General features: G+C 42.8%; 1 protein-coding gene across 8 annotated transcripts in view; it reads left to right on the forward strand.

The window, feature by feature from the left end:
• The window catches only part of ARHGEF3 (Rho guanine nucleotide exchange factor 3), a 281,901-nt gene extending 269,063 nt beyond the window's left edge, over positions 1-12,838 (forward strand). For 6 of the 8 annotated variants that reach the window (XM_074199129.1, XM_074199130.1, XM_074199131.1 and 3 more), the window contains 4 exons: positions 2,485-2,742; positions 7,379-7,549; positions 8,821-9,007; positions 11,838-12,838. In XM_074199129.1, the coding sequence (XP_074055230.1) occupies positions 2,485-2,742; positions 7,379-7,549; positions 8,821-9,007; positions 11,838-12,178 (957 nt within the window). In that variant the 3' untranslated portion in view covers positions 12,179-12,838. The remainder of the gene's footprint in view (positions 1-2,484; positions 2,743-7,378; positions 7,550-8,820; positions 9,008-11,837) is intronic. The other 2 variants (XM_074199136.1, XM_074199137.1) reach the window with 1 other exon arrangement.
• The last annotated feature ends 2,780 nt before the right edge of the window (positions 12,839-15,618 follow it).

The raw sequence follows: 15,618 nt of genomic DNA on the forward strand, positions 1-15,618 counted from the left end.
TTCAAATATTCAGCCCATACCACACAGTAAGCATTCAGATGTTATCGATGAATTATTTTCATAATGGCTGGAATTTATTCATTTATTCATTTATTTTAGTTAGAACTTTTTTGGAAAAAGCCATGTATGCTCCCATATCTTATAACTTTGTCCAGAAAAGGTTGCAAAATGTTATTGAAGAGGATCATAAATCCTGATTGGCATGGGCAATCACCTGAACGACCAGGTGCTGGTAGGATGACTAGTAGTTTATATGCAAAGACTGATGAAGAAATATGGCAGGGAAAGATGCTGAAGGCCTTTGAGTCCATGAATATGAGGCCTTGGGGATGCTGAGCCAGGGAAAGAGCCCTCTTCAGGATATTTTGACAGGTTGTCACCTGGAGGGGGAGTAAGGGAGCTTTCTTTGACCCAAGAGGGGTCAGACTAAGAGTATTGACTGGGAAAAGAAGGGACCATTCAGGCCTGATGATGTCAGGAAAAGCCTCCCTGGGGAGCGGCCCAATTGGTAGGGCTGAAGGGACTGCCCTGAGAGAGAGGGTCTCCTCCCTTACTTAAGGTCTTCGGGCAGAACCTGGACACCCATTTGTCAGGTGTGTTGGCATAGTGGCATAGAGATACTTTTTCAAAACTTGGTTTGACTAGCTCCCCACAAAGGACTCCTCCCAAGTTCAGAATCCAGTCATAGAATCCATCAATTCTATGATGGCTCAGTCACTATCTTTAGACAGAAGATGAGCAGATTGGGATGTGTGGGAGAAGTTAGCGTTTGTGGAGGCAGGGAGAGTCACATGCTCAGCGACCTTTGCTCCATCACAGATCTTCATACGAACAGTTATTTCCAAAGGGTTCCTCAATCTGGATTTTCCCTGGCGACAGCTCTACTCTCAATTTTTTGTACTACATTATCCCACTGATGCCCAATAACTTCTAAGCTTCCATTAGAGGACCACAGGGCTTTCTCCTTTGACCTGTTCTCTTCCACATCATCATCAGGGACTTAGGGGAAGGTGTTGGTAGCATCGATTGCTTAACCAAGTTTATGGATGACAGAAAACTGGGAAAGACAGCTAATTCATCAAAAAGCACAATCAGAATCCAAAAGATCAATAGCTTTTAAGAGGCAAGTCTCTTCAGTGATGTGCAAGGATAATTGCAGAGCCATACATGTGGGTTCAAGAAATTACTTGCTTAAATACAAGTTGAGGAAACACAATTAGGTCATAGTTAATAGGGGGAAGACAGGGAATTATTCATAGAAGATATCAATCACCTCATTGAATCCCTGACTCTGTATTATATAGAGGGATGGTAAATAATAGAAAACAGAATATTCTGTTTCTATTCTATACCATGAATAAATGAAAGTATTGATTAAGTGATTTTACATTTTAATTAGAGTGTTTATTTAATATGTGCTAAACTGTATCCTAAGCACTAGGGAGAAAAATAGGAGGGAAAAAAAGCAATTCCCATTCTCAAGAAGCTCATACTCTATTTAACAAAAGCAAATAGGAGGGCACAGCTGTCAGGTGGACAGAAAGGACAAAGATCTGAATTGTTGCCTTCTGGGGTCCCTCACAAGTCTGAAATCCTATGAGACTTTTAATATAGCAATCTCATTTTTAAACAAAATTATAACCCAGATGCTTGTGATGGGAGCTGCTTCGTGGGCTCCTTAAATAGATTTGCTATGACTTTGCATGTAGAATTGAGATCATGTTGCTTGACTTTTCATTGGGTGGGAGAGGGGCAAAAGAGAGACAGAGAGTTTGGAATTCCAAATTTTTAAAAAATGAATGTTATCAATAATTAAATAGAAAAGAAGAGAGACTTATTAGTAAGAACCCAATTAAAATTGAACACCTGAATCAACCACATACATTTTTGATATCTTAATGTCTTAAAATGGATGTACAATGAAGAATTCATATTTTTCTAGATCATCCTTTTGCCCAACGTTCAAATAATACAAACGGGGCGGGGGGAGTCAGAACTGACTGATGTTAGCTCAGCTTTTTAGCTGTCAGAGTATTTAACATGAGGCTGTCTTATCCTAAATGGTGCTTAGGAAATGATTGTTGAATGTTGTGTATAGCATGACATCATCAGTCGATTAAATTGCTATTAACAAAATGATATTTTAAAAAGTCATTAAATAGTAAGCAATTATTAGCATCTACTGTATGCTATAAATTAGTGGTGTATAATTGAAGAATCCCAGACTCACCAGGAATTTTACCCCCCACCAAATAGTGAACTCGACACCACTTCTTCCCATTGCTGGAGAAGCAGTGTGTCCTGGTGGGTGACACATTGAACCTGGGAGTTGGGAATCCCCACTTTGATACTTTGGAGTTCTGTGATCTGATCTCATTGTGCCTCGGTTTCTCCAGTGAGATAATGAATTGGAGGGCATTGGGCAGATTGTCCTGAGGTCTGCCCTCTTCCTCCTCCAACCCTCTTTCTCCTCCTCTTCCTCAGCTGCCATGTCTCAGCTCCTACGACAGCTACTGCAGTAACCAAGTCGCCGCCAAGGCTTTGTTGGACCACAAGAAGCAGGACCACCGTGTCCAGGACTTCCTTCAACGCTGTTTGGAGTCCCCCTTCAGTCGGAAGCTGGACCTCTGGAATTTCCTTGATATCCCCCGAAGTCGACTAGTGAAGTACCCACTGCTTCTCAGAGAAATCCTGAGGCACACCCCAAATGATAACCCAGACCAGCAACACCTGGAGGAGGCTGTAAGTGTGGATGGGGTTGGGGGGAAAGAGGTGCTCTGATCATTTCTCAGAGGGAAAATGACAGTGTGGGAATGGTGTTGGTCTAGGAAGGGAGAAGCTGTAGATGCTAGTGGGAACAATGCCTCTAAGCCCCCATGCACCTCAGTTTTTTCATCTGTCAAGGAAAGGGAAACCAATTACCCTTACTATCTGGTTGTCCCTGGGAAAGTCACTTCACCTCTGTCTGTCTCAGTTCCCTTATCTATCAAGTAAGGGGAAACCAATTACCCTTACAAGCTGGGAAAGTTACTTTACCTCTGCTGCCTCAGTTTCCTTATCTGTAAAATAGGAATAACAATACCTCCCTCCTAGGATTGTTGCGAGAATCAGAAAGTGTATAAAGCATTTCACCAACTTGAAAACTACTACAGAATAATTAGATGTTATTATCTTTGTTGCTGTTGCTGGTCCAGGTCTTGATGTGCTCAGGGTCTTGACTGCCTCCTCCCAGGACCCAATTTTAAATGGAGTCTCACTTTTTTGAGTCTCACTTGCTCCTGGCATGGAGAGAAGTGGATCAAAAACTTTTCTTGAGAAGCTTTTGTCCAGATGCTATAAGAGGGGTCCATTCCAGTTGGGATGGCAGAAAAAGAAGGCCTGGAGGGCTTGACTTGGAGCAGCCAACCGACCAGTTGAGAATGTCATACTCAGACATGTGAAAAAAGACCTCAGGGAGATAGATTGTAATAGTGCTGCAAAAAAAAAAGAAGAAAACAAAGAAAAAGAGCCTCATTGAAACAGGAAAGGAAGTCCAATAAGTACAAGCAACTGGGCAGTTTTGTTACTATTGTGTTAAATTCCACATACACTTTAGGGAAAAAAAGGTCGTCAGAGTTCCTGACTTAGTGTATAATCCCTGTCTCTTTTCTTCTTTATCCGTGGAAATGTTTATGTGGATTGGTTAGTTAAATTCCTAATTCCCTCAGAAAAGTTACAGAACAACCCATGGACATTCACTGGATATCCGCACAGTGCATTGCCCAGCCTGAAAATATAGAGGGGAAGCATCTGCTTATCCATCTGATCTCTTTTATTTCTAGAACAAAGGAGGGATAAAACTGACTGGCTATTTTAGCTGCTTTCCCCCCAAAAAGTCAACACTGAATTGTAGGACCATAGACCTAAGAGTAGAAGGATCTTAGTCCATCCATTCCAACCCCTCAATTAATCCCTAAGGAAACAGAGACCCAGGACGCGAGATCTCTACAAAGGACATGGAGGCAGCTAGGTGGCACAGTGGATAGAACACCAGCCCTGGAATCAGGAGGACCTAAGTTCAAAGCCAGTCTCAGACACTTAATGATAACCTATCTGTATGACCCTGGGAAAGTCACTTAACTCCATTGCCTTGCAAAAAAAGAGAGCACCCAAGGGATCTTCTTGGCTCTTAATGGATCTCCTCAGTGCTTGTCTTGGTAGCATTTAGTAAAGTCCTCATGGGCTAGTAATGACTTGGGTTCATTGGGATGTTTGTGACATCATCATTGGTGTGGGTATTCTTTCTCCCTGCCCTCTCCTTTCATGAACTTGCCAAAATCTTTCTGTTTTTCCTTGTCTCTCATGCCAACATTCTTCCTCTTGGTCTCCAAGGGCCACCAGGGTTGTCCACCATACAGTTGACCTACTTCCAGTTGAGCATGGCCACCATAATGTCACTGACATGTAGGGAGTCGCTGGAAACAACCACCATGCACAACACCTTATATAAGACACCATCTGGGGTTGAAAATTCTTTTTGTAAAATGATTTAGAGGGGCAGCTAGGTGGTGCAGTGGATAGAGCACTGGCCATGGAGTCAGGAGGACCTGAGTTCAAATCCGGCCTCAGACACTTAATAATTATTTAGCTGTGTGGCCTTGGGCAAGTCACTTAACCCCATTGCTTTGCAAAATAAAACCAAATAAATAAATAAAAGTATTTAGAGAGGGCATCTACCTCTGATTCCCATTGTGTGCTACTAGTTAGGTGACGTGATGGACAGGACCCTGGCATTGGAGTTAAGACTTGATGTGAAATCATGCCTCAAAATACCTAATAGCTATAGGACCCTAAGTAAATCCCATGTAAAATGAAGAAAATGATAGAATTTCTCTCCCAGAGTTATTGTCAGGATAAAATTAAACAACATATAAAATGCTTTATATAAACATTAAAATGCTTTATTATTGCTCATATTATTAGTAAAGCAATAGTTAGTAAACTTTATTTTTCCAGTCTTTGCACTGCTTCAGGAGGATTAACTTCCTAACTGGTTTTATGTACGAGTCTCCACTTCATCATAATGAACGAGCACATTGAAATTAATCTGACATCAGGGACGTTTGAGTTGGCCTTATGAACTAGACCTTAACAAAGCGACAGGAAATCCGAATACTTAAAAACCGACTGGTTTGGGGACAAGACTGATTCCTTTCAAGGAATCTCTCATTTGCATTTGGGTTCCTTCCAAAGCCTCCACAACCTCTGGGAGTCTTCACAGGTTGAGGCTTAGGTGATTTGGGTCAGGAGATGGGAACTGGACCTCAGCTTTCCACAAAAATGTCCCTTTATCTGGCTTTGATGGGAAGACAGAAGTTGTGCCTGGCTGAGATTTTTCCCCAGACTGCTTTCATGTGGTCACAAAGATAGGGTTTCACTTGCCCTTGAAGACAGCCGTTCAGACATTTCCCCAGAGAGAGGCCCTGACCACGTTCACGCTTCATAAGATCCCATCACGACTTCATTTTTGCTGTAACACACACCGACCCGGCTTGGGCCCCCGGTCAAGCTTTGCTTTTTTCTCCCTTACAACTTTCCCTGTGGCTTTTCTGCCTCCTTGAGCATAAGATTGAATTCTAAGTTTTTAAATAAATTTAATTTAAATTAATCGTTCCCATATTTATTACTTTCTGGCTTCCTTTGCATTCTTGTGTTTTCTTACCTATTTAATGTATTGAACCAGATGCCAGAGAATGCCCATGGAGCCCAAGGTCAGTGTCTTAGCCAAGCAGCCTGCGATGGGTGGTGGCTCTGGAGCCTCTCTGCCCCTGGGTGTGTGTGTGTGTGTGTGTGTGTGTGTATGTGTGTGTGTACATGCATTATTATTTCCATCATCTGCTTTAACATTTCTGTTTTAGGGGGGGTTGGCAAGGCAATGAGGTTAGGTGACCTACCCAAGGTCACACATCTAGGGAATTATGAAGTGTCTGAGGTCAGATTTGAATTCCAGGGTCTGTGCTCTATCTCCTGCGCCACCTAGCTACCCCAAGACATTTGCATTTCTCCCTCATACTTTGCCTCACTCTGATGTCATTCATGAATGAATGAAAAATCACTTTCCTTGGGGCAGTCAATGCTAGCCAGCTACGCTATAACGACAAAAATCAAGCTAGTCTCTATTCTCCGGGATCTCACACTGTCATTGAGGGAGACTAGATATATGAGAAGGGTGGATGTGACCAGGAAGCCCTGAAGTCCTGAACATTCAGTGACAAGGCTAAAGGACCCATCCAGGTCATGGACCTGTGCCCACTAAAAAGACTTCCCTGAGAAACTGCTTCAACTTTTCTAATATAAATGAATGCATTCCTTAAAGGAGCAGGTGGCCTTAACTTGAAGAAAGTTTGGGGTTTGGGTGAGGCAGGCTGGGCCTGAGAGTTATCTGTCATTATTTAAGGAGCTGTCATACCAGAGAGAGTTTAACTTGTTTTTCTGGCCCCTTGAGGTCAAAACTAGAAGCAGTGGATGAAAGTTGTCAAGAGATCCCTTTAGGCTAGATAGAAGGAAGCACAAGCCTCCTAATAAATGGAGCTGGGCAGAGAGTGGACAGTCCTGAGATGCTCCCCAGCAAAGGTTCAGTGACCAGACCAAGGTGATGAAGTGTGGAGATTCCTGTCCAGGCCCCAATTAGACTAAATGGCTGCTAAGGTCCCCTGTCCCATAGAAATTCTGGGATTCTGGTAAATGCAGACTTCTTAAGCAGCATCTAACTTTGAGTCCACATTGAAGGGCAGGCTGCTGCCCCTTCTAGGGGCTTCTCTTAGAACAACAAATTACGATGATGATGATGATGATAGTTATCCTTCATTCTTGAAGAAGACCATGATATCAGGAGGTGATACCATGACAAGCACCTGAACTGGATTTGGGAGAAGGGGACACTAGCCTCACTTTCTCCTCCAGAGCCATCCGGGGCTGGTGGCCAGAAAGGAATCAGAATGACTGGAGATGACCCTGGATGTGAGGCAGTCAGGTTAAGTGACTTGCTAGTGAATATCATATGTCTGAGGTCGGATTCGAACTCCCATCCTCCTGACTCCAGGGCTGGTGCTCTGTCCACTGTGTCATCTAGCTGCCCTTGTAGCAGATCGTAAACTCATTTTTATTACCAGTTAAAGTTCACACTTATGAGCTCAAAACTAATAATAATGATAGTAGCAGCAGCATTTATATAATTCATCAGGTTTTCAAAACACCGCACATTGGTAACCTCAGCCACTATCATGATTCTTGTTTTACCAAAGAAGAAACTGAGGCAGATGGGTTCAGTGACTCATCCAAGGTCACAGAAGAAATCCAGTTGCTGACAGTTTTTTCCCTACTTCCTACTTCCCCACAGATAAACATCATTCAGGGGATCGTGGCCGAGATCAATACCAAGACTGGGGAATCAGAATGCCGCTATTATAAGGAGCGGCTGATCTATCTGGAAGAGGGTCAGAAGGACTCTTTAATTGACAGCTCCAGGGTCCTGTGTTGCCACGGTGAACTGAAGAACAACAGGGGCGTGGTGAGTAACTGGGCCTGCTGGTTTTCACCCCAATGTTCACCTGTAGGCTTTTTGACTCCCGAGATGCAAAAAAAAAAAAAAAATAGAAACAGTCCATGCCCTCATGGATCCACCCTTTTAACAAAGGAGACAGTGTGTACATTAAAAAATAGTGCATGTGAGGTACAGGGTGGCGTCTCCAGGTAAAATCCTCAAAGTCCTCCTCGGAGAGGAGAGGAAATCTCTCTCTGTCTCTCTCTCTCTTTCTCTCCTCTCTCTCTGTCTCTCTCTCTCTCTCTCGATTGAGCTGGTATGAGACATGTTTCATGTTGATGTTGCCTAGGAAAGCAATATAAAAATAAGAAATAGATATATGTGGGTGATCATGACTCCCAAGGAGGAGGTTAGACCAGGTAGTCTCCAAGATCCCCTATTAACCTGTAGTCCTTTGGCATGCAAGGGGGAAAGGATGCATTGGGAAATCTAGGAGATGATGCCAATCCAATTTCAAAACCAATGACAAGAATTAAAATAGATAATTAGGAAGAGCTCAAAGAAATCTGGAAAGTCCTGTAAGAAAATATAATGCCAAGTTGAGGGAAAAACAAATCAGAAGATCACGTTGGGCAGCAACAATGCCCCTAGAAGAGGAAGAAGGAACAACAATGGACAAAGAGCCTATTGAAGACTTAGTTCTTTATCTGGAGACCATGAGCTTGGTTTTGGTTTTGTTTTCATTCTTTAAAAACTGTATTTCAATGGAACTGGTTTTCTCCGGAATCTTATATATTTTATTTTATACATTTAGAATCACTTCTCTGAAAAAGGGTTCGCACATTTCCCCAGACTGCCAGAGGGGGTCCAAGACACAAAAAAAATGTGAAGAGTGCTCAGTTTAGAAGGAAGACCTGAAGTGGTGTCCCCCCACAATGTAGACACTGAAGTGGACAAATTTAAGTGCCAATGGCTGCCAAGCAAAGGATGGATTTTTAGAATGGATTGAGTCTTGTTATTTCTTTTTCTTCTTCTTTTCTTTTCTTAGGGGATGATTTTTAAAATTATTTTATCTTTTCTTAAAAATTATATTAATTTATTCTTTCAATTATATGTGAAGATAGTTTACAACATCCATTTTTGTGAAATTTTCTCCCTCCTACCCTTTCTGCCCTAAGATAGCAAGTGATCTGATACAAGTTATACAGAGCATTGGTCTTTCTAATAGCATATCTGATTCTTTTTTATTTTAATTCATGGGAGTAAGTGAGAATTCCTGTTCTGTTTCTGCTTCTTAGAAGCTACACGTCTTCCTGTTTCAAGAAGTTCTTGTCATCACTCGGCCTGTCACTCACAATGAGCAGCTGTGCTACCAACTCTACCGGCAGCCAATTCCCGTGAAGGACCTCCTGCTGGACGACCTGCAGGATGGAGAAGTGCGCCTCGGTGGCTCCATCCGAGGCGCCTTCAGCAACAATGAGAGAAGTGCGAATACTACTTGAGTTGGGGGGGTTGGTATTGGGTTTTGTTGGTTGCTGTTATTTTGTGAAGGATCCTAATTATAGCTAGCTTTGATAGAGTGTTTTAAGGTTCAGGTAGTAAGAAGTCTGAAGAAGGAATTGAACTTGGCTCTTCCAGACTCTTATCAACTGACAACCCCCCCCCCCCCCTTAGATTGGGTCATATTATCTCTAGATTGCTTTGGAGAGAGGTATGACCAGTTTCAAGTTACTGCCTGTATGAGGGGACCGTGGGAACCCAAAAATAGATCATGCCCCATAACTATCCATCAGATCCCCTCAAAATTACAGAATTTGAGAGCTGGAAGAGACCCCCATTAATTAGACTTGGTCTCCTCGAGAGCAGGGACTGGTTTTTTGTCTTTCTTTGTATCCTTAGCACTTAGCACGATGCCTGGTACAGAAGTAGTGCTTCATAAATGTTGATTGATTGATTGGTTAGTCCAAAATCTCCTCAGATAAATTCCTTCTATAATATACCTATCTGACTGATGATCATCCAGGTCTTTGTGGAGACCTTCAAGGAGGGAGAAACACACTGCTTCTTGAGGCCACTTAACTTTCCTTAAGGACAGCTCTCATTGTTAAAAAGTTTTTCCAATATTGAGCTTAAATGTACTTTTCCACAGCTGCTACCTCTGGCTCCTCTTAGGCCCAGCAGAGTAAGCCTGACTTTTCTTCCATAAGATAGCTTCTCCAGATACTTAATAGACAGCTGTCATGTCTTCCCTCCAAGTTAAACATTCTCAGATTCCTCACTGCAGGCTCTTCATTGACCATCTTGGTTTCCTGAACATTCTACCTTGCAGTGTCCTCATTTAGACAGTGGCATCCAGGACAGAGCCCAACATTCCAACTTTGGTCTGACTAAAGCTACAGTCTAAAAAAGTAATACACAGGGACTCTCACCTCCCTTATTCCCTCCCCTTATTCTCTCAGATATAGCCCAAGATGGTCTTGGCTTTTATTGGCTGTCTTATCTCCCTGAGCTTATGATCCCCAGCAGGTACCAGTTATTTTTTTCAAAAAGACTCTTGTCTAGGGGCAGCTAAGTGGTACAGTTGATAGAACACTAGCCCTGGAGTCAGGAGGACCTGAGTTCAAATGCGACCTCAGACACTTAATACTTATTTATCTGTGTGACCTTGGGCAGGTCATCCATTACCTTGCCAAAAAAAAAGAAAAGACTATTTTCTACACATGGTTTGTCCTATTCTAAATTTGTTTTGTCCTATTCTGTATTGGATTTTTTTGATCCCAAGGGGATCATTTTATGCTTCTCCATATTGAATTTCTTCTTCTAAGGCCCAGTGCCTTAGTCCATCAAGATCTAGGGTGTCAGCTAGCCCTCTCAGCTTCCTCCTATAGATTTTTTTTTCACATTTGTATTTTATTTATTTATTTAATTTTTTTTTTTAGATTTTTCAAGGCAGTGGGGTTATGTGGCTTGCCCAAGGCCACATGGCTAGGTCATTATTAAGTGTCTCAGGTCGGATCTGAACCCAGGTACTCCTGACTCCAGGGCCATTGCTCTATTCACTGAGCCACCTAGCCGCCCCCCTCCTGTAGATTTGATGAGCACTCACCATCCCTTGTACAAGGTGACTATTTCTCCCTAGCATTTTGCAGGAAGACCCTGCTCTCACTAACAGTCAGTAATCAAACAGAAAAGGCACGTGAAGGGTGTGAGCAACACTGAGCAACTTTGGAGAATCCCAGGAGTGAAAGACCTTATTGAGGAGCTATATCATAAGGAAGAAAAGAATAGTTGGCAAGGATAGGAGATGACAGGTGAACAGCCCACTGGTATCCTTGTGAAGTTAGTCTTGGTAGAGGAAATTTCCTCACGAGGAGTTGCCAATGCCAATGGAAGCATTGACAAAACCACTTTGAGCTCCTGCTATGGTATGCTTTTATAGAACAGCTCATCATCTGCATATAAGATGATGCCAGGTATAAGAAGTTTTAAAGGATGTGGGTTTGAATTTCCCACCCCATTCTAATCTGTAGGAACTATTGTTCATTAGAAACATCCTTCAAGAGTTCACAGTTAGGACGGCTAGATGGTGCAGTGAATAGAGCAACGGCCCTGGAGTCAGGAGTACCTGAGTTCAAATCCAGCCTCAGACACAATAATTATCTAGCTGTGTGGCCTTGGGCAAGCCACTTAACCCCACTGCCTTGCAAAAAACTTAAAAAAAAAAAGAGAGAGTTCAAAGTTAGGGGTGGCTAGGTGGTGCAGTGGATAGAGCACCGGCCCTGGAGTCAGGAGGACCTGAATTCAAATGTGACCTCAGACATTTAATAATTCCCTAGCTGTGTGGCCTTGGGCAAGTCACTTAACCCCATTGCCTTGCAAAAAAAAAAGTTCAGAGTTATTGTTTTTCTTTCTTTCTTCACTGCCCTGTGAGGGAGAAGGCATCATGGAACAGTAGAAGCAGCCTTGGCGTCTTGAGTTCTAGTCCCAAGCCTTGCACTGTCCATGAGCTCTGGAAAATCATGTCACTTCTCTTGGCCTCAGTTTCTTCCATTGTAAAGTAAAAGGATTGGACCAGGATGCTCGGTCCCTTCTGTGGTTCAAGGTCAAAATAAAAATTTATGACAGGGACTTCATTTTGCAGATGGCTAAAGTGAGAATTTATGACTTGCCTAGATTAACATAGAAAAACCCAATCTTTTTTTTTTTCTTCTCTTCTACCTCTAAATCAGTGTTTGGCCTTAGAAATGGGCATTTGCAGTTTTTCACCAACCAGAGAACCATTTGGATGCTGACATAATTTGTTTTTCCCTTTCAGTTAAAAACTTTTTCCGGGTCAGCTTCAGGAACGGCTCCCAAAGCCAGTCTCACTCCCTGCAGGCCAGCGACACCTTCAATAAGCAGCAGTGGCTTAATTGCATCCGTCAAGCCAAAGAGACAGCTGTGTGTGCCGCCAGCCAGACTGGGATGCTGGACCCCCAGGAGCCTTGTCCGCAGCCCACCCCTCTGAGTGGAGAGACCAAGCTGGAGCAGATGGACCAGTCGGGCAGTGAGTCGGACTGTAGCATGGACACGAGCGAGGTCAGCCTCGACTGTGAGCGCATGGAGCAGACGGACTCTTGTGGCGGGAACAGCAAACAAATAGAAAGCAACGTTTGACAGGAACCTCTCCGTCCTTCCCAGGTGTGCTTACCTGTACAGTATTTGCATTCCACAGATGGAACGGTTTTGGAGAAGCACTTTTTAACGCCTTCCTGCTGGTGTCCAAGGTCCCCTGTTTTTGACCTTTTGCCTGGGTTGCCATAATTGCCAATCTGGAGGCTGGACCCCGATGCAACATCATTTCTGAGTTGTTTTCCAGGAGTGTCTGTAGATGAATTACTTTCACTTGTCCTGCTGGGAAGAAAGGAATGTTAGAACTACTGAAATATGTAGATGCCTTCCCCAGGAGAGGAAAGGGGAAGGAGGGAATAACTAGTTTCCCAAGTATCTCAAATAGTCTCCTGATGGAAGGTCTTGAGAACATCTGAGAAACCAAGTCAATGGAAGAGTCAATGACTTGGATTAACTTCAAGGCAATACCCTGGTCTTCGGCCATAAAGATGACCAGACCATGTCACTGGGGATCCTGGGCAATGAATTTTCCAATGAGTGAATGTAGTGAGCATTGAGGGGACCTTGTCCTTGGTCCTTTTGTACCTTGGATGAATATTCCAAGACATGGGAATGAAAAACTGATTTTAAAAGAAAAAAAAAACTTCAGGATGGTGGTGACGGCTCTGTTTACCAAGTACAAGACAGGGAGGGTGAATTACTCTCGACCTTTAGGGTTTGAGTTGGGAATGTTGACATCAAAATCATGAATCCATTTTCCTTCTGGGAAACCAGCCCCATCCTTCATCTCTGCCTCAGGGCTCATTCTGTGGTGGCTTCCCACCCTGTGCTGTGACCAGAATTATCTTTGTGTTTCCCAGATCCTGGTTTGGTTCATTCTAGAGTGAACTAGAATCAGGATCCTCTCATATATGGCCCACCAACCTATGGAGGCCTGCCCCAAGGACCAGAGACACTTACCCATCATCATTGTCATCCTCCTCATCAGTGATTGGCAGGGCAGGGTGGGATGTGAGCTTTAACTAAGTATGCTAAATAAATACACTGAAATTTTCCCCTTAGAGTGTAAATATTAAGGCTGAACTGTGCAAAACTATACCCACACCAGCACTAGTAGTAATAATGCTAAGTTATTGCCAAAAATGGGTGGTTGTTTTTTTTTATCTTATGTGTCTTACAAGTTTACAAGAAAGAAAGGGGATAAATATGTGTCAATTTACCTTGTACATATCTCATGTGCATTAATGGAATTTGTGTGACAAGATAATCAATATAAAAAAACCCCCAATGTATAAGGACATTATTATTTTAAAAGAAACAAACTATTGTGGTCATTTTTTCCCTGTAAAACTATTTCTGTATTTATAGATTTTAAACAAGGTGAATTTTTTTTCTATTACGTTTATTTAAAAGTGGTTTGTTTCTCGAGAGACTCAATGTGTTGAGTACCAGCCTACCACTAAGAAAAGCAGGCAGGAGGAAAGAGACTGTTTAGAAGAACAAGAAAGGAGCCATCTTTGAGGAGACCGAGTTCCCCGGGCTGGCCAGAGTACTGGGAAAAGAGGCGACTCCAGGTTGGCCCGGGGAAAGAAAGGCATCCGAGGCTCTGGTGAAGAATGTGTTTTGTGTAATGGCCTTAAACTTTTCTGGAAGCATTTCAAATAAATTACATTAAATGGTCCTGGGGTTTTTTTCATGAGGTTTTCTTTTTAACTCCACAGGCTCAGATGTAAATCCTAACCAGGTGGGGTAGGGCAGGGTTGGGAAATCCACTGGGGATTCTGGCCTTGTCTCCGGCCTGGACTCAGTCTCCCCTCTGTCACTTGGCCATGTGGTTTAGACCTTAACACCTCATCGCTCCAGTCAGTTCTTCAAGCCAACAGAGCGGGTATCGACCTGAATTGGAAGAGGGATTTTCCTCACTGGGAAGGGTCTTTCACAGAGGAAAACAAGGGCTCTGTGCCAAAAAGCAGTTCTATCTTGATAATTCCAATCAATTCAGCGACTTACTAGTATCCTTGGGAAATTTTATTTTGAAATTTTTGGTCCAGTAAAGTTTAATTACATTTTTTGTAAAATCAGTTTTTGACAAAAGACACAATAATATGTCAAAGGAAATTTCATCCTGTTATGTTAAGAAAGTGTGGTACAATGGCAAGAGTATACTCTTCTAGGGTCAGATTCCATCTCTGATGCTTACCACCTGTGTGACCTCAGGCAACTCGCTCACCATCCCTGGACCTCAGTTTCCTATCTGTAATTGCATTTATATAGAGCACCAGGCCTAGTTGGGAAGACTCCTGTCCCTGAATTCAGATCCATCCTCAGACACTTCACAGCTGGGTAAGTCGCTTCACCCTATGTGTCTCAGTTTCCTCACCTGTAAAATGAGTTGGAGAAGGAAACAGCCAAGAAAAACCCAAATGGGGTCACAGACAGTCCAACATGACCGAAAACAACTGCACAACGACAACAAAGCACCTTATGAATATCTCAGGTAATCCTCACAACTCTGGAAGGTAAGTGCTGTTATAGTAGGTGCCATTTTACAGGTGAAAAAACTGATGCCAAAAGTAGTTAAGTGACTTGCCCAGCCAGGGTCATGAAGCTAGGAAGTCTCTGAGGCTAGATTTGAACTTGGGTCTTTCTGACTCAACAAAGTTCTACCCCCTTGGAGCACCCAGCTGCCTCCAGTTTCCTCATCTCTAAAATAAAGACATTAGATTACCCGGCCTCTGAGGTCCTTCCTGTTTTATTTTCCATGATCCTCTGAGTGAAATGTGCTGCCCTGCTGTGATTGCCCTAACCCTTTAGGGAAGATGGATGGATCCAAGAGCAGACATTACTTCAAATTCTCTTCTTGGGTTGTCACTGCTCTCGACCTGCCCCCTCATGCCCTTCTGTTCTATACAGATGAAAAGAACTGGATTCATTCATTGGAGAAGGTTGAAAAGGCCAATGACTTGCCCCAACAATCACAATATCAACAGTCTACATCTGAGACGGATTTAGTTTCCTAGATCATAATTTAAAATAGAGCAACAGATGTTGCTAACCTATATTCCCCCCAATTCTCCAAACCAATCATACATCTATCTCCCTTTCCACAAAGCCTATCACTTGCTGTTCTTCATATATAATAATGCATCCTGAGTGGGTGAATTGATCTCATGTCATGATTACTCTCATTCCCCCTTGAGGCAATGAAAGGCAAAACCAATGTAAAGAAAGCTTGGCAAGAAACTACATAAGTTGTAGATATTCTGAACACAAGTCCTCTAGTAGAAGAAAAGGACATTTCAGGATAAAATGGAAAAAAAGAAAAAGTAATAGAAGAAAAATGGGGGGAAAGATTTGTCTGCTATGATTTTTATACAAAATTGGGTTGGGTTTTTTTTTTTACCCTTCAAGGTGAGTGGAACCACAACACTTGAACTCTGCCTATGTGGGATCAAAGGCTAAAATAGCTTCTTGGCTTTCTCCAT

This window comes from Macrotis lagotis, chromosome 8 (assembly GCF_037893015.1).
Source record: "Macrotis lagotis isolate mMagLag1 chromosome 8, bilby.v1.9.chrom.fasta, whole genome shotgun sequence".
NCBI lineage: Eukaryota > Metazoa > Chordata > Mammalia > Peramelemorphia > Peramelidae > Macrotis > Macrotis lagotis.